This window comes from Camellia sinensis, chromosome 13 (genome assembly GCF_055761805.1).
Source record: "Camellia sinensis isolate YWXY chromosome 13, ASM5576180v1, whole genome shotgun sequence".
In the NCBI taxonomy this organism is placed as follows: domain Eukaryota; kingdom Viridiplantae; phylum Streptophyta; class Magnoliopsida; order Ericales; family Theaceae; genus Camellia; species Camellia sinensis.
In genome coordinates this window covers 41,162,388-41,186,185 of record NC_138973.1, presented here as the reverse complement: position 1 = coordinate 41,186,185, position 23,798 = coordinate 41,162,388, and the positions used below count along the sequence as shown (strand labels likewise).

Sequence of the window (23,798 nt, the reverse complement as noted above, 5' to 3'; positions counted from 1 at the left end):
TTCTTCGGCCTTCCGGGTGGTCTTTTCACGGTAGGCGGGTATATAGTAAAGTCCGTGGGATCAAAAGGCGGCTTCTCCACTGATGGTATAGGGAATATGGCTCCCAAATAGGCTGCACGATATGTCTCTACATGAAAGTAATGTTCTACACAATCATTGAGATTGTAACGGCTCTTCTGAATGGCAATAACAGCATGGTCACACGGGAATCCGTTGATTTGCCATTTGAAGCATGAACATGTACGCCTCGCAACATCAACTGTAACCGATGGTATCGAATGAACTTCAAACACATCCTCGTTGGCTTTGCTAACTTGCCAAGACTTGCTGTCATTGAACGAATCCATAAGCCTTGTTTCGAATGTCGGACAAATAATCTCATTCCATTTGTTTGCTTGGTCACGCCGTGCAGACATTTGCCGCATCAACTGAGTACGAATTTTGTCCACCATTTGAGTGATAGGAAGATTACGTGCTTCTTTAATCCAGTTATTAAATGACTCCGCCGCATTGGATGTCATCTCCCCATACCGCATGCCCCTGCACAGTATATCACAAACATTGTACAATACGGAATTTAACAGGCCTTACCATTAATGTTGACAGATGTGAACGTTCACAGTACTGCCATTAGTATACACTGATGTGAACATTCACATCAGGTTATAATAATGTGAATGTTTACATCTGCTACCAGGTTATAATAATGTGAATGTTCACATTATATGCTTATTACGTTGTCAACTTAAATGATAGACAGATGTGAATGTTAACAACAACAACAAAATATGACACGTGTCAACATTCAAATCTGTAATACATTGCATGACTATTTGACAAATTAACAGATGTGAACATGACATCAGTCATCATTAGCAGATATGAACATTCACATCATTTACATTGAAGATGAAACACAATTCGAAGATTGTCACCATTATAAACTGAAAATTCACATCACTACCATTCTAAACTTCAAAAATGGAACACCTTAGGAATCTATTATTACCTGAAGTATGAATTTGCCCAGTGCTCAGGTGCTAAGTCCTTGAAAAAATTATGAGCTCGTTGTTTACCCTCCTCTTTTAATTTTGCAAGCTTTTCATGGAACCCTACCACAGTTGGCTCGTAGGCACAGTCACCCAAACTCCTTACTAGGTGATCCCTGAATCCATTATCAATTCCTTTCATCCGGTCTCTTAAATTGCTCTTCAAGTGTTGTAAGCAATAACCGTGATGAGCCGATGGGAACACCTTTGGCATAGCTTCTAACAGACCAAGATTACGATCCGAAATAAAAGTAATATGGCGCTTCCCATCAACAACCTTCCCAAGTTCATGCAAGAACCACGACCAATTAGCCGTGGTCTCCGAATCAACAATTGCAAATGCAACAGGAAACAGACCTACAACACAACACCAATACACAACTGTTCACAATATTCCAAAGTGAATAGAAAAATAGTATAAACAAAACAGGTCATGTGAATGTTCATATGTACATTGCCCTCTTCACTATTGCTGTTTTTGGATTCAGGTTCGTAAACATCAACGATGTGAACATTCACATTAACGACCATTAATAATTCATTGTTGCTTGTTGAGTCACTGAAAATGTTAACATTCACAGTACTGTTCATTAATAGATCAACTAACATTAGTATACACTGATGTCAACATTCACATAAGTCTGTAATAAGTCTGATGTGAACATTCACATCAGTCTGATGTTAACATTTCTGTCATTAGCATACAAAGGTGTGAACATTCACATCAGTGCATACTAATGTCACTGATGTGAATGTTCACATTACTTATAATTTAGCAATCACTCTTTCGTCCAGACTATGCTGCTCAGAGCGAATATTGACATGAATAGACAGGTAAAAAAAACTTCTAACCATTGTTCCCGTCTTTCGCCGTTGCCGCAAGTAGCTGACCTTTGTACTTTCCTTTGAGGAATGTTCCATCCAGGAATAATAAAGGCCGACAAGCATTGAACCCAGAAATACACGCAGCGAATGACACAAAGAAGCGACAAAACTGTTGACTACTCGCATCATAGTCAATATTGACATAACTCCCCGGATTGTACCGCATCACAGCATCCGAATACCACCGCAACTGGTCAAACGATAACGAGTGATCTCCATGGATACCAGCCTTTGCTTTCTCCACACCCAACCATACAACATGGTAACTCACATCTAGCCCATAATCCCTCTTCAAAATAGTCACCACTTCACACGGCCGAGTCAACGGCTTGTCCCTCACAATTTCAGATATGGTACTCGACACCAAATCCGAACTAACTCGCGGATTCTTCGATGTTCGAACATCCGTACCACAAGTATGCACATCACTAAACCTCTTGATGTAGAAAAAATCATTTGCTCGTTGTGCTCTACAATGTATAGCCCACAAACACCCCCTCTCCTCCCGCATCGCACACACAGCAGTAACTCTTGTTGTCTCGTTCTTCACGTATGTGAACTTAAACCCACATTGGATGGCATACTTACATAAAACGTCACGAAATTCTTGTGCACCTCCAACAAACCGTTGTCCTACATGCGTAATACCATTTGCCCAAGGGGCTGACAACAACACCTTCTCCTTATGGTGGCAAAATCTCCGTAGTGCATCAATTTCATCCTCAACCCCCACACGCAGCAATCCCAAACTACTTGACTGACCAATATCACCCTTCAACTCAACCACAACTTCTACATGTTGTACCCCCATTGATTTAGCAAGCAGTACCATGTTCTGAAATTCTTCCTCATTGTCCAAATGACACTTATTAATCCCAGGTAGTTTACAGAACAATGAAATAGAACCAGCAGACAACTCATCCCATTTCTCACACAAACACTCCACCAAACGAGAATAACACATTGCGCGGGCAACATTTATTACAGTTGTACTACAACCATATGTACACACCAATAGCATAAAGGTATCCATCTCCTGTAAAAACACAAAAACACAACAATGAACAGTAATGAAAATCGATATGAAAATTCACATTGTGCAAAAAATAGATGACTACGTGTACATTTCAACTGCTAAATCCATAATTCACAATATGAAGATGTGAACATTCACATTACTATTAACAAGATGTCAACATTAAGCAAACATCAAAGTCCAATGACAACATCAACAATCTTCACATAATATAATGATGTGAACATTCACATCAGTGTATGATGATGTAAACATTCACATCAGTGTATATGAAAATTCACATTGTGCAAAAAATAGATGACTACGTGTACATTTCAACTGCTAAATCCATAATTCACAATATGAAGATGTGAACATTCACATTACTATTAACAAGATGTCAACATTAAGCAAACATCAAAGTCCAATGACAACATCAACAATCTTCACATAATATAATGATGTGAACATTCACATCAGTGTATGATGATGTAAACATTCACATCAGTGTATAATCATGTGAACATTCACATCAGTTTATGATGATGTAAACATTCACATTGATATTAACAAGATGTTAACATTAAGCAAGCATCAAAGTAAAATGCGAACATTAACAATCTTCACACATGTGAACAATCTTCACAGAGCCTCATTAAGCAAACATCAATTTAAAATGGGAATATCCACATTCTTCACATATTCCACATTCACAAAATGTGCAGATTGACATTGATATATATACTGATAATCAAATCATCCACACAGAGCCTCATTACGCATGTATCGAAGTCAAATGAGAACTACACAATCTTCACATAATACAAATGAACTCCCCTCCACATAACCACGTAAAATGCATATAATTGAAAAAACAGAGCATTCAATCCATATAAATCCAAAAACAGAGCATCTGATCCATTACACGAATGAAACCATAAACTGAACATGTATTCATAACCAAATTGATACTAACCTTGATCATGCAATCCTACAATCGTACAGAAAGTTGAAAAAAACTGATTTGAAGTAGTTATAATCCGGCAAATGTAACAACCGAACACCCTCCTCTTCGTCGTTTTCACTCGCAAACCACAGAACCAGACACCAACAACAAGGATGAAACCCTGGCACAACCAATCCTTGCAACGAGCATACAAAACATAAACGTAACTCCCGGAATTGGATTGATGATGAAAAGCGTAAAATAGAAACTGCCAAACTACATGAACGAAGAAACAGACACCTATTACGTATTAACACTGTACATATATATATACAGGGGCAAAATAGTCCAAAAAATTATATTAAATTAGAAAAATAGACTTTATGGAATATCTAGAAAAGTTTATGGGACTAATTAGGTTATAATATACTTTAGTGGACCTAATGGTAAAATGGATTTATCAATAAAATTTCCTACCTAATATTACTGTATAAATAATTACGAATTGATACAATTTTAACTAATTTTGCGATATTTTGCATAGCCCTTATGACCGGTGTCTGCAATCCACATGACCCTTCAAAAACCATACACTACCAAACAATCCCAAGCCCACTATCAATCAAGCATAAACCAAGGAGCTGAGCTGCTTGGTACTTGTGAAGTGTGTATGGGGAAGAAGGAAGGCGATCTCTGGGACGATTCCGCCCTCCTCAACGCCTTCGACGATGCCATCTCCAAGTACAAAGTTACTCTCTCTCTCTCCCTCTCTCTCTCTCTCTTTGTGCTTCATTTTCAAAGTATGGCTGTTCGATTAGGACTAGCAGAGTCTGAAATTCTAGGGTTTCATTCTTTCCATTTCACCTAAATCAACATGTTTTATGGAAGCCCCTTTATATGAGGTAACATGAGGGTTTAGATTTTTTTTGAATATATGCATGTTCACATGTATTGTTATTGCTTAATTGATGTAGCATGATTGAAATTGAATTGTTCTAATGGTGAGTGTGAGACTGAGTGAAATGAAGGTGGTTGGGTTAATGAGTGGCGAGACAAGAAAAAAGAGAATTTAGGAGTGGATGTGTTATTATAAGATAAGGGTTTGATTGATGTTTGGGTTGTGGGGAAAAGGTGATAGAAAAGCACAAGAAATGACTAGATACTTAGTTGTTCAATGCTCTTCAAGGATCAAGGACGCAATTGATTACGAGTGATAAATTAATTATTCAAGCTAAAGAAGGAAAAAAAAGGAGTTATTCAAATATCCCATGAATAAAGGTAGATTCTTCTCCGTATAAAGCCAATTTTGAGTGACATACCACCTCGAAGAGACTTTTTGTATTTTACTTAATTTTGAAATTCTTAATATGATTCGTATGGTCTGAGTATATTACTGTGAATAGAACCAATTAGAGGAAATAAATCCATGTAGCCGACCCCAATTAATTGAAACAAAGCTTGTTTAGTTGAGTTGAGTTAATACAATTTGTATGGTCTTGAAGTAGGGCCCAGTGGTGCAACTGTTGGAGATAAACCAAAAATTAAGGATGACAATGGGTTGATGTAGGAATTCGGATTCCTAATTACTAATGTTCCTTGGACTCATTTAAAAATCGTAGGCTGGTGCAGAGGATTTGCTTGGATGCTGTACAATAAGGTTAACAACCTACTGTTAAATAAACTGCCACTTTCTTGGTTATTTTTACATCAGAACACGATAAGAAGGCTTATAAACTTAGTTACGTAGATCTTCATCACTATTGAGCTCAATTGTTTCCTTACGATAGTCATGGTATGGCTAGTTACTAGCTTTTAATTACTATCTGTGGTTTACTGGTGTTCATTTGTATTTCATATTAAAATTGTAGAATTATTTTTCTTGCCTTGTGATGGAACTTCTTTACTTTGAACTTCAAAGCTATTGATATCTTGAGCATGACACCTTCCACTGTAGTAACACGGTATTCTCTCATCTCCACGTACTTGGAAAACTCCAACCCCCCTCCTCCATGATTCTATTCCAAGTTTAAACTTCTTTGTGAAGATCATCAGGATAGGTCAGTGCCCTCTTGTGATGTCATTAGAGCCTGTATCATCCCTATCGTGAATCTTGTCCCCCTCAAGTAACCAAGAAACACACACATCATGTGCTAGTTTATCTTTGATACACATGTTTGAGGGGTCTTGTTACCTCATGGGCATTTAGGAGGTTACAATCAAACAAACTCTCTCCGGGAAAGGTGCATCTGCAATGTGATAGCTTCGCATGCCCTTCTGGTATGAAAGGACTGCATTGCACATTTGACAAAGAAAAATACTAAGATGAGGTGACCACAAGGATTAATACCTAGATTTCCGAATGTGTATGATTATTTTCTAATAGACCTTACAAAAAAGGAAATGACAATTCATACAGTGTTCTTGTAATAATTGGAGGGGGAAGGATGAACTACTTTAGGTTCAAATTACAATTTATCTTGCAAGGTTTGATTTGCAATGTAAAAATGAAATGTGGATGTTAATATCTTAAAAAAAAACCCCTTGAAATTAACGTTTGGGCATAAAGTTTGGCTTTTTAATGTTTATTAAACATTAATTATGCATTCTGACACTTATTTATATAATATAATCCCCTTGACCTTGATTTCTAGTTGCTACCATCAGTTTTGTGACATCCTCTCTTCTTTTCTCTAGATAATGCATGGCAGAGGACAGAATGATAGCTCCAAGGAAGGGGAAAAGGGTATGTGCAACACTGGGGAAAGTTTATCAACCCTTGTTGTTGGGAGTCACAATGCTGCAAGGTCAGCATATAGCCAAATTGAAGCATTTTTCTTGCTTGATCTATGCTTCTTCTTTCAAGTTTGAGATAGGAAAAATTAATGTTTGACCGATGGACAAGCATGGAATTCAAGTCTTGTTATAAATTGTCTTTGTTCTTAAGCTTGTACTATAGGAAATATTAGTTACTTTCAGTAGATGTGGATGGTTGAGTTCTTAAGTTTGTAACATAAAAGTTAGTTACTCTTTTGTAGTTGTGGATGACGGAGGGTGAATGGGCTGGTTGTGGAGCCCTCTAGGAAGTTATGGTAAGTACTGAAGATATCAAAGATTACTCTCAACATCCAAAACACAATGATACAGTTATTCATTGCTGCATAGGATTCTTTGAAGCTTAAAATGTGCAAGATAAGCAACTCTTTCCACTACAAGAAATTCATGTTCCTGTATTTGGTGATGTTGCTTGCATATGTGGATTTTTTTTTATAAGCAATCATTTATCTTGACTGGGAGTTTAGTGCCGTGATCTCCTAATTTTGTAAGACACTCATTCGGTGAGGAAGTAGAATTTTTGTGCCACGTAGAGTGGCTTTTTAGAGGATTTGATTAGTTGCTGGCCCAAGGATTGGAATTTGCAACTCACCTCACAGGTTAGCCATGATCTGCAGAGCCCCTTCATATAAGTTAACAATAGTGGTTGATCTTGTCGAGTGAATTTTATTTTGGACATCTTGTTTCCCATCTCTTTCTCAATGTATGCAGATGTGTATGTGTGTGTGTGCACACGTGTGTAAGCATGCCAGGTTGGGATGTTTGGTGGAAAGGGTCTATTGTTCCCTGTTTGTGGCATTTATGGAAGGAAAGAGATAGAAGGGTTTTTAAGGGGCAGGAGTTGGCAAGGAGAAAGTGGAGGGTTGATGTTGAACTGGGATTTTTATGCATGAATATCACACAAGTTAGCGGAATTGGGACCGCCCTTGTGTTATAATTCATATGAAAGATTGTTGGAACAATGATTTCGCTTGAGCTTAACAAAGTAGTACTTGAATACAGCTTTTGATGTCTAGCAAGCTAGTGTTCAGTAGAAAAGGAAAAAGAAAACATTTTCTGCTCCAAACCCTACATGAGTGGGAGCCTCTCGTGCATTGTGTCACCCTTTATATATATATATTTATTTATTATATGTAAAATGTGGTGTGTGCTAAGTTATGTTTTTTTCATGTACCCGTTGTATGCAGACATGCGCAGGCAGGTGATAACAACAATGTTGCAGCAAATACCACAACAGAACTGGGAGAAACTAATGATCTTCCGCAAAATAAAACAAATCATGTTGTGGACTCATTTACCCAGGAACCTAATGTAGATTTGTCATATGGACAACACACGCAAGATACACTTCAACACTATTCAAATACACAAGGTGCAGGAGATTATACTCAATTGCTGAACCAATATTATGAGCTTGAGGAGCAGAGGCAAAAGATTCTGCAGCAACTTCAGCAGTTTGGCAGTTGGGATTACCAAGGTTCTGGTTCTAATGTACAGTGGGGTACCAGCTCTGCTTCTCTGGAACATCCAGTCCCTACAAGCCAAGCTTCTTACCCAGCTGTTGTCTCTTCATATTGCCCATATGGTTGTCAGTGTCTGGTGGCTCCATGTTCTCTTGGTGGCACTTGTGCTGGCAAAACTTGTGATGCAACTTCAGGAATAGATCATAATGGAAAGTTAACTTCTTCTGAAAATGGCGATATTATCAAAACAGCATTGGGTGCTGCAGAAAGTGCACTTTCCTCCTTGAAGATAAAAACTTCTGGTAATTCTAGCATATATGAATGTGAGCAAAATTTTACTTTCATTAACATGCAAAGTTCTTAGTTATTGGCCCATGCTTAATATAGCAGTCTTATCAAATTTTACGAGGAATTATATTCAAACACTGGGGTTTGTGGTTTCTATTTGACTTTATACCACACTTAATTAGGTCTTTTTAATTGATACCATGGGGTACATGTTCAACCTGTACTTCGGGTACACCACATAATTGAGATTGCCTAGATTTGTGCCAATTAAATGTAACAGATGTAATGTTGCTTTTAAAACGATATGCTTTTTTTTATTTTCTTGTGCATTTCATCTTGAGTTTTATGTTACTTGCCCTGAATGTATAACTGCAGTTGCATTTTTCTTGACTTTAATACATTAGCCTTTTCATTGTTTTGTTTTTGTGCATCTGGTTGTATCCTTTTATGGTTTGAATCACAATATTCTGATATTTTATTTTTTGAATGGTGAAAGATATTCCACCGTAGCCACTAGAGATCAAAACTCATGTATATTTGTGTATATAAAAGAGGAAAAACTAAAAAACCATACAGCAACTACAATCTCATATCATCCTGTAAGGGCCCAAATTTTGGAACAGGCCGGGTTGTGCGAATATGGCTCTTGAAGGCTCACACTACTCAACCATACCATTTGAAGCAGTTTTCCCTCTCTATTATCTTACTATTCAGTTGGTGTCACTTCTAACTTCTTCCTAATGGATTCATTTCTGATAAAAATTGTGAATATTTACTACTTGGATCATGGTGTTTTTGCATTTTGCTCTGGCTTTGTTAATTCAGTAATTGAACAATAATATGTACATTTGGGTAACTCTATAGGGATACATGTAATTATTAATGTCTTGTTACATCACTTCATTTATTTCTCATGGATTGTAGAGAAAGGGGAAGAGAGGCATGAAGGACAATTGGAAAAAAGTGCCATAAGTGAAACAGACCTTACTGTTGTCTTTAATGCTTGGTATTCGGCAGGCTTCTACACTGGCAAGTAAGTTATTCATGCCCATTTCTTCTAGTTTAACTTTATGTACTTTCTTTAAAATTAAGCATCCATTTCTGCTAATATCAAAATCTGGCTTATACATGTAGTATAGATAGATAGATATGTATATGTTTTGATGTATCACTTTGCAAAGTTTACTTGTTACGAATCTCTTTCAAGGACAGATTCAAATAAATTAGATAAGATTCTGACAAGCGATTCTGAACTTGGGCAATAATTACAAATTTCAGTAAGTTGGCGTGCAATTGAATTTGATAACTGCCAACTATCCATCTCATCTGATATACAGCAAATATTTTACTTATGTCTGCATGTGCCTTTGGATGATTTAATCAACAATGGTGATATAAAGGGTAGAAATCAATCAATTACTGTACTTGTTAATAAAAAAGGTTGTATATGCAAGGGAGCTGGGGAATCAGCGGACCACCAAATTGAAAAGCACTCACATGAAATAATTATGTACATTAAATATCGCTTCATATGATATTCATATATATATATATATATATGTGGTTTATCAAACTAGGTGAAGCTAATTTGGTTGAATCATGGCATTGTAGTATGATGTGATTATGCCAGTATTGCTGGATTTGAGTTTTCCGCCATGTCCAATTCATTCAACTTTTGATCTTCTTCATCAATGGATCTGAGCTGCACTTGATATATGGTTCTGATATTGCCTTTGATTCGTTGATAATCTCTAACTTCAGTTGTTGAGGGTTAACACTGCAATATGATATGATGTAGGTATCTTGCAGAGCAGTCTATTGCAAAGAAACGGCATAGCTAGGCATTCGACTGCATTGTCAAACGGAGGCAATGAAGAGTTCGATACGTATAATGAAGAGTTTGTTACATCTGTGCATATGCACAATGAAGAGTTAAATGCACCCATAAGCTTTTTGTTACAGCATATGGAAATTGAAACCATCGAGTGTGTTATGGCCATTGCACAAACAAATCTAGATCTTCTGCTTTTTATAAATGGACGATGATGTCTAAATATGACTTGATCAACGGCCATTGCATAAAAACAAAATTCAAATCTAGATCTTTTGCTTTTTATAAATGGACAATGATGTCGAAATATGACTTGATCAACAGGCTTTTGTAGTTTTGTTTCATGCGAAGCTTCTCAGCAGGTTCATGTACTTTGAAGGATTCCCTGGAAAAAGGGGTCCCCTGGACAAAGGATCCGGATTTACCATCTCTCTCTCTCTCTCTCTCAACACACAATTTGATTTTGCCAATTAATCTAAACCTCTCTTTAGATCTGATCGTGGGTTCTTTTGAGTATTGATTTCTTAGTGATTTTTTTGACTAAAATACAAGGTGAATGGAAAAGAATTTGGGAAAAATTGCAAATCAGTGTAAATTGGTTGTAAATTGGTGGTAAATTTTAACAATTTTAATAATTAAAGCTATAAATAGTTTGCATGAAAGCTCCATTTGTTTTGACGTGAAATATTTTACCAATTTTTTTTTTTGTTTTTTGGTATTTGGTCAACACTTAAATTAAAAAGACTTTATTATTTAAAAGAGAAATTTTGATTTAATAAAGGCTTTATTTGGGAAGAGGATTGAGTTAAAATAACATATTAAAAGACAAAATAGACTAAAATAGTCAATAAGATAAAATGTTATATTTAATTCATAATCATTTTTTTTTTATCACAATCATTAAATCAACTAAGAAAAAAGTTAACTAATTTTCCAAACATAACTTTTTAAGTTAGGTTAAAATAATCAAAAAATCAATCAGCCACCTAGAAAACTTCCGGAACAAGGCCAAAGTGTCATTTATGACCTTTTAATGAGCTAAAATACTTATTTGAAAATGTTAAATGTATTGAAAAAATAGTGAGTCAACTTTGTAAAAATTGACTTACAGAATTTTTAAAAGTAATGATGCAAAAATATTTTTCTTAAAAAATGTTCTTATTTTTTGTTCAACCAAATAACAAAAAATGAACAAAATATTTATAAAAAAAAAAACATTTTACGTCAAAACAAGCAGTGTTGAATTTGCATATAATTTGTGATATTACCATTGAATTACAATTTTTCCAAGAATTTTTTTATTTTTATGAAAAAATGTACAAAAAATAAGTGAATGCAAAAGAATCTTCAATTTTTTTTGTTTATGAGTTCAAAGTTTTTTGATATTTCTTGATATTTTTATTAATTTTTTGACTTAAGTAAAATGTTAACTAGCCAAATGAGGCCCTTTTATCCCACCTCTCCTGAAATTCAATTTTACCAATCCAGATTAGTCCAAATTTAAATTTCCTTAATCAAACGTGATTATGTATTCTGTTAAATTATTAATTTAATTTCAAAACTACATGGCCTAGGATTCTACGGGCAAGAGACTAGGAGAACCGAAACAAGACTGCACTTGTTTTTTGAATGGAAATTTTGTTTTACGAGGCACTGGCTAATTATGAAGCACAATAATATTTTTATTTTTATGTTTTCACTTGTTCTATTATGCAGTACATTACAAGAGTGCTATCAATGAATAGAACTATAGCAGATCTTTAATCTGCAAGCATCTGTACTTCACATTCACAGAGCCCATGAGAGGTTTACGAGTTTCACCACCCATACATGCCAATTTGCGTGCTCACCGCTTCTATATGGAGACGGTTTTAAATGTATTAAGCTAATGTCAATGCCAGCTTCAAAAAGTTTGCCTCAACAATCTGTATAAGCAATTCGAAGAGTTTTAAATCACATAGACAGACCTGAATGTACTTCTACGAATGTTACTTGAACCTGACCTTGAGATATATTATGGTTGGTTCTATGTTGCAGTCTATATATCACACCCTCGCTTTGGCTGCAGCCTCCTTGATTTGCTCTATTGTGAAAATGCCAAAGAAGTCATCATCTGTGATTGCGTTTATTACTGCAAAAGCAACATCATCGACACTGACGGGTGGAGCCAAGAGTAGATCAGAGCCCGGAAGAGAACTCAAAGGTTTGGTGAAGTTTTCAGTGGCTTGCAGGAATCTCTCCAGTGGTCCTCCTATCAAATCCAGAGGGATCTCAAAGCCATCCACCCGCCTTTTCCCATATATAAAACCTGGTCTTAAGACAACGCCTGTGAAGTATAAATTAAAGAATGTGAACATATAATATAGGGAAGTATGGTGTTCGTATGTACACATGTTTCAAGAGAATCAAACATCCTCGGCCAAAATAGTTGATCCAAGTGCATTGTCCAATTTGTTCTGAACAAACTTCCGGGACTGTTTAAATTACTTTCCTAGGTGGTTGCGTTGACAGATAAGAAGCTTATTTGAACCTTACCCAGCTAAGTAGTTGTGTTTTGGCAAATAGGGTTTGGAAACCCTTTTTTTTTTTTTGTGATAAATAATAAAACTTTATAAAACTGAAAGCATAAAGAAGATGCTAAAGAATACAGAACCGGAGCCCCAAAATGAGGAAACGCCTAACCAATCACATCATCTTTGAAATCTAAGAAAGAAAACAAATCTGGATCCACTTACCCAGATGCCCAACCACACAAAACTTGAAGAAACCTATTTTCTAGCCAAGACATGGACCGAGTAACCCTCTGAAAAATAGGGTTTGGAAACTTGCGAAGAAACAACCAATAAATGCTAAAGAACATGACTGCAAAATAGTTATATGTCTGGCCCAAAAAAAAATTACCAAAGACCATCCTTGTTTCTGTATCATAGACATAATAACTGAAGCCAATAATGCACCACTTGACCTGATCAATATCTTGGATATTGGCTGAAAAAATAGCAAAATCTGAAATGGGATGTTACGATTACCAGAAGTTGGGTATTTGGAGAGAACCTCTGATTCCGCTTTCCTTTTTCCCGTGAAGTATCCAGATGAAAGTAGAAATGATGGTAGATTATAATCGTGCACTGAAATCAAGATGAACTTGGGAATTGCTGCAAGGGAAGGGAAGGAAGAAAATATAGCGGTCAGGGAATCGTTGCATCTTCTTATAGAATTATCAACGCCTCAACTATTCATATTCAATGAGACATGTTGGAGAAATTAGAGATGAACAAAATGATGATTTTGATATACTTCACAAATATCAACATAATTAATTGGAAACCCTCATTTTTAGCCAAAAAGCCAAAAAAGTTACTAAATTAGCCAAAAAGCCAACAACCCATACCAAAAAGTCAAAGATTCTCTTTTCTCTCTACTTTTTGCATATCTTTTCGTAAAAAGCCAAAAAGTCATCTCAAACATACTAGTTTTTTTTAGCTCATATTTTAGCCAAATAACCTAAAAGTTACTAAATTAGCCTGTTCCCAAACGAGGCCAGGCTCTGTTTGGGATCTCCAAAATAAGCAGCTTCTTGGCTTATCAAGCAAAAACAATGTTCATTGTATTTTACCAAAAAAATAAATTTGTCAAAGGATTTCCATTGTTTATAAGCAAAACTTTATTCTTACAATTTTTTTTATAGATATAATCACTCACCATAATGATGCGGTGGCGGCATTTTTGTAACTAAAATGCATCTTGATGGATTCTTTATTTTAAAGTAATAGGCGGCATAGGGCAGCAACTCAGCCACATAATTCTGTATCAAATTTATATATACTTTCTATGTTTGTATATGATTATACTCATTTTGAAAACTTCGCAGCTCTGTTTGATCACCGAGAAGACAAGACCTAAAATAGACGGAAGCCTGCAACTAAAACACCACTAAATATAGGGTTCAAAAAAGGAAGAAGAAGAAAAACTCACAATGGCCTTAGTAAGGTCATTTTACCATATTCTTCTATGAAAGATCTGACATAAACAAGTCATCCTCTCTCTCCTCTTCAGAAAATAAGAATACATGGATGCACAGTAGTTAAATACCATGGGAAAATGTAATTGCTATTTCCTAATTATGGAAATTAAATTTCTAAGGATGACACATGAAATAGTACGGATAGAGAATCAGTTAGGAATAGGATCAATTTTCCAAATTAATCCATGTTGAATGGCTGCGACCTTTGATTATGATTCATGGTGTTCCAATACTTAATGACTACTATATTCAAATGCCTGATGTAAATAAAACACAGACACACCTGTGCACCTAGAAACATGATTGATTCATTTATTGCGCTATTATAAGGAATGTGTTCTAGCCAACTGGTAATACCAAATTGATGACATATAAAATTCCTAACACTAATGGAAGCATGTACAAAAATATGTATACAAAAGGCACCATGCACGACATTGTTCTATGGCAACGTATGCACGAACATATTTCCAGAAAAGTAATAAAAAGCAAAAAGAAAAGGAAATTAAGATCCTGAAATTTACAATACAATTCAATTGGAAATGAAAACCAACAATTTCTTACCAAAATCTTTAGCAGCGGTAACTGCAACAACATTAGCCTCACCATTAATCCTTTGCATCTGTTCTTCACTACCAAAACCTCCAAGTGTTGAAACCACTGCAGTAGCACCAGCAAGTACTTCATCCCAGTTTGCATAAAAAACATCTCCTGCAATATGGTCCCCATGAGCAACATACGGGCCTTTTTACCTTTGAGGTGTTGCGGAACTAGACCAGAAATCATGCAAAGTAAAAATCTCCGCATTTTAAATTTAGTATAATTCAGATTATGTGATACAAAAATTCATTTCCAAAACAACAAACTTATCATTTTTAAAGAAAAAATGGATAAACTACGGAAGTCATGTACAAGTTTACCTCTACATGAATGACACCCCAACAAAATGTTCATCAAATTTAGTTCATATGTCAATTACACTATGAACTTTTACACTAGCCCTGCTAACAATAAATCAGACCCTAACCATAATTAGTCATTAGAAACCAGCTACCCCCAAACCCACCAACAATAACCTGGCTGGCTGGTTGAGTAATTACTTCAGATAGTCCAATGAGTATTGGGCAAGTAAGAAGGACACTTTTTTTTTTTCCCAAGCATCAGAATCAGAGTTCTTTCGTATGATCTTCATTCAAATTACTGAAAACCAGAAGTAGAAGAGAAACTAAAAAGAAGCTTGATCTGCATTCCAGATGTTATTCCTTTTATTAGAAAATTGTGTTCCCCCTCCACATACTATGTAGAACTGCCTACAGTTTGTCATATTAACAACTGCAGTCAAATTATTAAAATGTATATAATGCAATGAATTGTATACGATGTAATGATTTTCAAGATTACATTGAAAACCCAACGAAGATTGATACAAAAATGAACATGCCTGACATCCAAGTAACCTGATCCACCCATGAACTTGAGTAAGAGGGACGCCCTGACCTGCCAGCATTCAGCAAAGTTTGAGATTCCGAAGTTTGGAAACGCAATTTAATGCCATAGACTTCTTCAGACAGTATTTTCATATGGGATAATAGCATGATAGGGAAAAAATAGTGAATAGAAACACCAAAATTTATGAATGTGCGATGTTATGATAAATCATTTCCACACCTGCTTAGGCTTATGGCCTCTATACCCTTAGATACTGCAGCCTTGCATATAGCAGAACCAACAAAACCGCTGCCTCCTAAGACCACAACCTACTAAGAGAAGTACTTTAAGATAAGTAAATTAGTTAAAACTAGCTAAATTGCATAAATTGTTGATGACCTTAAAAAAAACCAAAGTGAGTCCACACTTCATACCCTCTCAGTCTTAACATCAGCAACAACATCAATTGTACCGGAGTTAGAATCCTCCTTGACACCTGCCTCAGCATAACTGCATTTGACACCAAACCTGCACAAACATCATTGTCTTAATTGTGAAACAGGCCAATATAGCACCAAACCCACACACACAGAGACATAAACTAGTTGGTGTACAATTTCAATTATGCAAATCAACCAATAAAACAGTAAGTTTAGTATAAATTTTAAACATTAAAAAAAATAATTTAAAACACAAACAAAAAATACAGCATGCTTTATTAATGAAACATTTACTCAGCATAATCAAATCAGTTTCCCAGACACACAAAAAAACATGCTAATTGCCAAGTCACCCCTCTTTTCCTTCCCTTTTTTCATTTTTTGCAAGCATAAAGCAGCATATGAAAATGAGTTTCTCAACCAACACGACATTTTTCAATCATAACACAAACCAACAGTGATAATTTTGCCAAGTATTGCAAAATAGCAGAAAATTATGATGTTTATAGCCCCATCAATCACGGATAACAAACTTAAATAAGAAGTGATTAGTGCATTAATAAAGGTGAACCAATTTCTGTCTGTTCATTTGAGTGTTTGACATAACTTTCATCATGACCCAAAGCATCCTATAATAATTCCTTTTACTATCTTCTTCCAATTTATTCCTTCATAAAGGTAAAATAAAAATAAAAAATTTATGAACAAAAATATTATCATCTCACTAAAGAAACTGCAATTAGCATGCCAAGTTTGTAGAATTGGATTCTTAAATTAATTCCACAAAGAGTAATGCTAGAGACCCACAATGATGTGGCAAGGAAGGTAAGCATCATATCATTGAGTGTGTAAGTAATCAGAAGTTGAAACCTATTGTACTACCGCATTGTGGGTCAAATTGTGGAAATTTTTTGTGGGTCTCAAACATTTTTCTTTCAGAAATTAACTAAAACAATGCCCACGTGATATTAATCCCCTAAAATGTAGGAAAGCTGAGGTGTTAACTGTGGACAAAACAAAAAGTTCAACATTGCTACAGGCCAACTGCTTAGTATTACAAAAATTTATGTACATAATGAATTTATAAACTGCTTAGTATTTGTAATTTACCCTATAATGAATTTATAAACTGAACTAAAATTTTGTACATAATTTAAAAACTACCATGCATCATTCACCGGCTATTTCAGAGAGCACTACACAAAAAGAAAAGGAATATTATATCTACTCAAATGATATAGACTGACTAGGGCAAGCATTTAAATGTGCTTACTCACCATGCACTAAGTTGTTCACCAACAATATTGTTTTCTTGATTGTATTCAAATTTCATCCATAACTACTGTCAAGCTGACTCAATTAAATGAAATTCACCAAGTTATATAAATTACGAAAAATAAACAAATTTCTAAGCCACTGATTCGAATTTCGAAATACCTCCTCTCTCTCTCTCATCAATTGAATCTTAAAATTTTTCAATGTAATTCAATTGTAACCGAATTCTCTCGATTAGTGATTAACATATGAAATACTGGGCAAAAAAATCAAATAAGCATAGACAAACTTGCAATGAAATGCAGCAAATAAATTACATCAATTAAAGCTCAATAAGAAGAAAAAATAAACACGAATCAGAAGAACATAACAGAGACAGATATGCAGAGAGAGAGAGAGAGAGAGAGAACCGAGTGTTGTGACGAAATGGAAAAGGCGAGGAAAGGCGAGAAGCGAACGAAGCTCTGTTGAGAGAAGAGGGAGGACTGGAAATGGCGGCGAAGGACGAGACTGAAGACATGCTTGCTCTTGCTCTGTGGTATATGTAGAGAGAGAAAGAGAAGAGAGAGGAGAGAGAGAGAGAGGTTCAGTTCTTGTTGTGAGAGTGACAACAACGCAATTCAGGCCTTCCGCTCTGATTGTGGTCATGTTTTTTTTTAGTTGCCCAACTTTCGGGCTTTATTGCCCCAAGTCCGACGTCGTTTACCCACCCAATGCTCCTACTTTGCTGAAGCAGGAGTACTAATAGCGTATACTGCGGGATTACCAAATAAATTTCCCAATTAGCATTGAGCACCAATTTGTGTATTTTATTTACATTCTTTTTGTCTAGTTTTTTTTTTAATTATTATTATTATTATTATTATTATTATTTAAATTTTAAGATTGTATTCCCAAATCAAACCAAACAACAAAGTTTCATCAAGAACAAGCGGCAAAAGAGACAAAGGAACTTCTTCAATCCAAATAAATGACTGAGGCCACGTTTGGGAACATGCTATTTTAATAATTTTTTGACTTTTTAGCTAAAATATAAGATAAAAAAATTAGTATGTTCAGGGTATTTTTTTGACTTTTTACGAAAAGATGTGCACAAAATATAGAGAAAATGAAATTTTTGACTTTTTGTATAGGTTATAGATATTTTGACTTTTTAAAGTAATTTTTTGACTTTTTGACTAAAATGTTAACTTGCCAAACGAGGCTTTAGTAGTATAACATGCCATGCGAACTAGACCATGTGCCATCTTATTGCAAAGACAGGTCATACGAGATATTTTATGGGTGTTTTTGCGAATTTCATAAAAAGCTAACTTCTTACTTTTTTAACTTTTTTAAAAAGGTCACAAAAGCTAGTTTTTTTAGCCAAAAAAATCAGAAAAAGTAAAAAAAGTAAAAAAATTAACTTTTAACCAACTTTCCAAAACATCCCCTTAAAATTGACAAAATTGATGCCCCTTTATATAAGCATCTTGCAAGATGTAGCCAAAAGGAGATGACAAGTATGTACCATTACAAATAGGGAGATGTTAAGATGTGCACCTCAATAAGATGTGCACATCATATACACATTTATTTTAAGCCATTAGATTTTCACAAATTAATCTCAGTCACTGAATAATTTGCTTAGGAATCTTGAGAACCTCTTCAACCGGTTACCTTTTTTTCAAATTTCGTCAGTTTTTTTCCCAAAACCCCTCTGTTTTTGAGACAGCACGCAGACACTCTTCTTCGCCCTCGAAGACCATCCTTGCGAACACGACCTATCATCGACTTTGCCTGAAGGTATGTCTCTCTCTCTCTCTCTACAACTTTTTTCTCTCCCCCTTTCTCCATATTCAATCTATGAAACCCTAGACCGCAATCCCTTTCTTTGAAACTGCCCCTTTCGCGTTTGTGAACTCACTGGGTTGGTTTATAAAAATAGAAAAATATTAAGTTTAGGTTTTTTATGTTTGTTTGCTTTGGTAGTTGTTCTGATTCCCTTCTTCGAAATCCCCTTTTGTTAACCCCTATTTCCTGTATCGATTCTTGCTTCCCATTCTTCAAAATGCCCCTTTCACGTTTGTGAACTCACTTGGAGTGGTTGGATTCTAAATTTAGGAAAAGATGATATGAATGGCTTTTGTTTGTAATGTTTGTTTGATTTGGTAGTTGTTTTGACTCCATATATATAGATATATCTTGAAATTTTGGTTGAGTTTGTGAAATCTGATGTGTAATCAAACAGAATAAACTTCAATTTTATTAATTTCTGTCAAATATGTTCATGTGAAAAATGATGCTTTCTATGAAAATAGGATCAGAATGTACAGTGACAAATGAATTGGGTTAAGTTTATTGTATGCTTCTTTTATTTTTTTATCAGAAGAGAATTGTCAAAACAAATTGTCATTGGAGTGCAAGATAACAAATTGTCAAATCAAAGTTGGTCACAACCCATTGTGATATTTAGTTATAACCCAACGTGGTGTTCATCACGATTCATTATAGTGACTTTTTTTTAAATAAAAATGGTCTTTGATCATATTTCAAAATCAATAATTTGAATTAACTTTTCTTAAAACTCAACGACTGAAAATTAAAATGTATGGTGAGAACTATTTTTTACAATTATTTGAGTACTGACATAATGAACTCAACCCCTCTTTCCCGCGCGCGAGCGTTCTAGAGCCTACATAGATTCTAGGATTTCATATGTATCTATTAATGTAAGCCCAACAACATTTGTAACTAATGGTAAGAAAATCAAATGAACACTAGTTTATAAATATTGATTAATAGAATACTTAGTTTATATATTTTTGAGTACTGACATAATGAACTCCCCCCCCCCCGCCCCGTCCCTGTGGCTGTTCTAGAGCCTACATAGATTCTAGGATTTCGTATATGTATCTATTAATGTAAAACCCCAACAACATTTGTAACTAATGGTAAGAAAACCAAATGAACACTTAGTTTATATATATTGATTAATAGAACACTTAGTTTATATATATTGATTAATAGAAGAAAACTTAATTAACTCAACGCAAAAGTCAATAAAGATTAAGGAGAAAACTTCACAAAATAAAAATACACCCCAAATAAGTTGGCACTGACTGTAAATCAATCCTGAGCAAACACCTTAACCAAACAATCCACTTATATATATATATTTAACATTAATCTTTGATCTAATCGATTCCTGATAATCTCACAAAGTATTTATGGAATCAATTAGGCTCAACTAACTTTGACCAATATAATTGACTTGCTAGAAAAAGTGGAAAACATTTTATATTTATCTGTACTATATATGAAAGGAAGGCTAGACTTGGTGTATATGTCGCATTCTTTTTAATTTGTCCAAAATAGCACATGGTGAGCATATGAGCTCCCACCTAGTGCACTTGCTTTCAGAAGTTAATTTTGAAGAGAAAAAAAGGATCAAAAGAAGCGTCTGGGAAGATAAACGGCTTGCATTGGTGGATGATCTCAGTATAGGATGACATTGGCTTCCAACTTTACAAGTTATTGAGCATAAGTTTTTTGAGTTTCTATAGCTTGAATAGGGACATTTGTTTCTGCTTCTCAATTTTTCATTTGTTCCTCTGTTATTGCATGATGTAGTCCTGGTCATTGGTGCTTTTGACTCACTATAATATTCATTTTCTCTGTTGTAGCTGCATATTTTGCCTCTAAATTTGGAGATTTTGATTTGGTTGATTATACATATTACTTGGCTATAATTCTGACATATTTTTGCCATATTGCAGGTTGAGTCTGAGTACCTCCCTCTATACACTAACTATGGTCTAGGTCTTACCACTTGGAGTCCACTTGCATCAGGAGTTTTGACTGGAAAACATAACTCTGGAACCATCCCACCTGATAGTCGGTTTGCATTGGAAAATTACAAGGCAAACTTATTTGGAAGTTACAATTTTGTTTGCTGAAGTACCTATTTATTTAAAGTTTTATCATAATTTATATTTGGCTTTGTTAAATTTTCACTCAAGTCTCCTGTAATTTTCGGTGAATGTACTCTCTGCATAATTCATCTTTTATCTTTGTTATCTTACTTTATTAAAATAAAAACATGAAGACATTCATCTGTGGATGGCTAAGTATTTTTTATGTGAAATATATGGATGCATAGATTCTTTTGTGAAGATATATTGGCATATGCAATGCTACATTAATTTCTGTAACATGGGATAGTAATCCTAGTTTTCATTGAGTAGGTAAACTAGGTTGCGAGAGAACGGACAACACTCTCTTTCCTCCCCTCTTTTTCTATTGAGCACTACTATATTTCACTGGTTCTTGTTCTTCATTTGTATCATTTACATGGTAGAATCTCATTCTTTTTGGTTTTCTCCTTAATTTTCTCTTCAATGCAATGTTCCAATCACAAGCATCCTTTTAGGATGTGACACAAAAAGGTGAAACTAACCATTTAAAAATAACATTTTCATTTAGTTTTCTTTTCCTTCTAAATCTTCAAATTTCAGAATTTATCACCAACTTGGTTTGGGAAATGAAATCAAAGCCAGAAAATCAGAGAAGTTGGGCGAGTTGGTGGCTTACATCCACCATTTGGGGACATTGATTGTCAACATCTATACAAAAGTTCTAGTCTAGTTTTCATATATCTTTTCTGCTCAAACCTGAGTAGTTTTATGCAAAGTTGATCTTACAACCCATGCATTTTTTTCAGACTATTGAACATGCAAGTTGAATTGGTCTGGATAAGCCCTCCAATTTACTTAATGATCGATTTGTTACGGGGTTTAAGGTGTTATCCGTGTCTTGGTGTATAGGTTGACTCTGTAACCATCATTGACTCCTATTCCTTATTATTTACCAGTAGCATAGTTGAATTTTGCATTTTCTTTTCTGTTTTTTAATCTTCTTTTCATGGTTCCGAGTGTTGAGAATAGGATTACTGGATTATGTGGAACATCCTAATCTGGGCATCTACCGTAAGCTAGTTGTGTAGTTGATGATTTGACATTTTCATACTTCTAACTTGTGGTGCCTCACCAGCATCTTTATATTATATTATTTTTGTCTTTTCATATATCTGATTTTTATCTTTTTGTATGGTAGAACCTTGCTAGCAGATCATTGGTGAAGGATGTGCTGAAAAAGGTTAATGGATTGAAACCAATTGCAGACGAACTAGGTGTGCCTTTATCTCAACTTGCAATCGCGTGGTGTGCTACAAACCCTAATGTCTCATTCGTTATTACTGGTGCTGCAAAAGAGTCTCAGGTCAGTTTTGTCTTAAGGGTGCAATTCTGGGGTTCTGTGGTTTAGTTTTGTTTTTATTTGATTTTCTCTACCTAGGTTGGTTTTGTATTTCAGAGCTCATGCTTTTGCAAATGCATTTCACTTGTGAAGTTGTCCTTCTTTCAGCATTTTTTTTCTTCATGAATTGTTTGTGTTAATGAAATAGATTTTGTTCTAAACTAAGAAACGAAAAACAGAGAAAATATCTAAAAATTAGGAAATGGGTACAACCAATATGCATATGGAAAATATATATGTATAATTTTTAGTATTGTGTTATTATAGATGAACTCAAACCATTCTTTGAGCCAATGGCAAACCACTTTATGTTTTTCTAGTAGGTCTTACACAAAATTCATTTCAATATCAAATCTACATTGTTTTTATTGTCCTTGTGCATTTTCTTTTTGTTCTTTATATGCTATATGCAATAGTGTTGCACACAAGTTTACTTGCTTGTTTAACTGTTTAAATCCAATTTTAGTGTCATCAAATTTTTTGATTTATCTTCTCCTTTTAAAAATAAATAGATATAGATATGGATGGCTATGGGATACACATTTACTATGTAAGCATTACGCAAAGACATATTTAAGGTTGATCTTGCAATGTGTCACTAAACCATGTGGCATGTAAGCTCTGCCTTCATTAATGTCTCATTTTCATTGGTCTTTCTTTTTGTCTCTAATATATATATACATATATATATATATATATATGTATGTCCACATTAAAAGCCATGATTTTTCATTAATGCAGATTTAGGAGAACATAAAGGCCGTTGATGTCATCCCATTACTAACACCTACGGTGCTGGAGAAGATTGATGTTGTTGTTCAAAGCAAGCCAAAGCGTACAGATTCGTATAGGTAAACGTAGAATTTGTTGCATCTCCTTAGTACTCTGAAGACTTTGCGTGGTTTTCCATTTTTGAAGTGTGTAGAGAACACACTTCATTTGTTACAGATGGTATTACCTGATGGTATCTTTTGCGTCCGCCTTTTGGACCTTTTAATTTCTCAAGCAATTGAACAGATATGATATT

At 34.9% G+C, this 23,798-nt stretch overlaps 4 protein-coding genes across 7 annotated transcripts; 2 read left to right on the top strand and 2 right to left on the bottom strand.

Annotated features, from left to right (window-relative positions):
• Nucleotides 1–936: 936 nt before the first annotated feature.
• On the bottom strand, nt 937–3,173 carry LOC145806107 (uncharacterized). Its single transcript, XM_082902066.1, has 2 exons — nt 1,902–3,173; nt 937–1,406 (listed from the first exon to the last, which is right to left on the bottom strand). Exons 1-2 carry the CDS (start codon nt 2,965–2,967, stop codon nt 1,006–1,008), a joined length of 1,467 nt encoding a protein of 488 aa, XP_082758192.1. The 5' UTR covers nt 2,968–3,173; the 3' UTR covers nt 937–1,005.
• A 1,244-nt stretch (nt 3,174–4,417) lies between these two features.
• Nucleotides 4,418–10,808, top strand: LOC114278208 (uncharacterized). 3 transcript variants are annotated; one of them, XM_028220221.2, is made up of 5 exons: nt 4,418–4,643; nt 6,590–6,699; nt 7,915–8,492; nt 9,403–9,511; nt 10,277–10,808. In XM_028220221.2, the coding sequence occupies exons 1-5, from the start codon at nt 4,467–4,469 to the stop codon at nt 10,317–10,319; spliced, it is 1,017 nt and encodes a 338-aa protein (XP_028076022.2). In that variant the 5' UTR covers nt 4,418–4,466; the 3' UTR covers nt 10,320–10,808. The 3 variants fall into 3 exon arrangements, with proteins under 3 accessions (XP_028076022.2, XP_028076023.2, XP_028076025.2); XM_028220224.2 differs by having other exon boundaries at nt 4,454–4,636; XM_028220222.2 differs by lacking the exon at nt 6,590–6,699 and having other exon boundaries at nt 4,426–4,636.
• A 1,159-nt stretch (nt 10,809–11,967) lies between these two features.
• On the bottom strand, nt 11,968–18,191 carry LOC114278207 (NAD(P)-binding Rossmann-fold superfamily protein). 2 transcript variants are annotated; one of them, XM_028220219.2, is made up of 8 exons: nt 17,887–18,126; nt 16,196–16,289; nt 16,002–16,090; nt 15,775–15,830; nt 14,898–15,044; nt 13,339–13,464; nt 12,313–12,635; nt 11,968–12,234 (listed from the first exon to the last, which is right to left on the bottom strand). In XM_028220219.2, exons 1-7 carry the CDS (start codon nt 17,994–17,996, stop codon nt 12,355–12,357), a joined length of 903 nt encoding a protein of 300 aa, XP_028076020.2. In that variant the 5' UTR covers nt 17,997–18,126; the 3' UTR covers nt 11,968–12,234; nt 12,313–12,354. The 2 variants fall into 2 exon arrangements, with proteins under 2 accessions (XP_028076020.2, XP_028076019.2); XM_028220218.2 differs by having other exon boundaries at nt 11,968–12,635; nt 17,887–18,191.
• Nucleotides 18,192–20,963: 2,772 nt separating this feature from the next.
• LOC114260988 (putative voltage-gated potassium channel subunit beta) lies at nt 20,964–23,518 on the top strand. The gene is made up of 5 exons (XM_082900448.1): nt 20,964–20,988; nt 21,142–21,179; nt 21,235–21,378; nt 22,571–22,735; nt 23,513–23,518. The coding sequence occupies exons 1-5, from the start codon at nt 20,964–20,966 to the stop codon at nt 23,516–23,518; spliced, it is 378 nt and encodes a 125-aa protein (XP_082756574.1).
• Nucleotides 23,519–23,798: the final 280 nt, after the last annotated feature.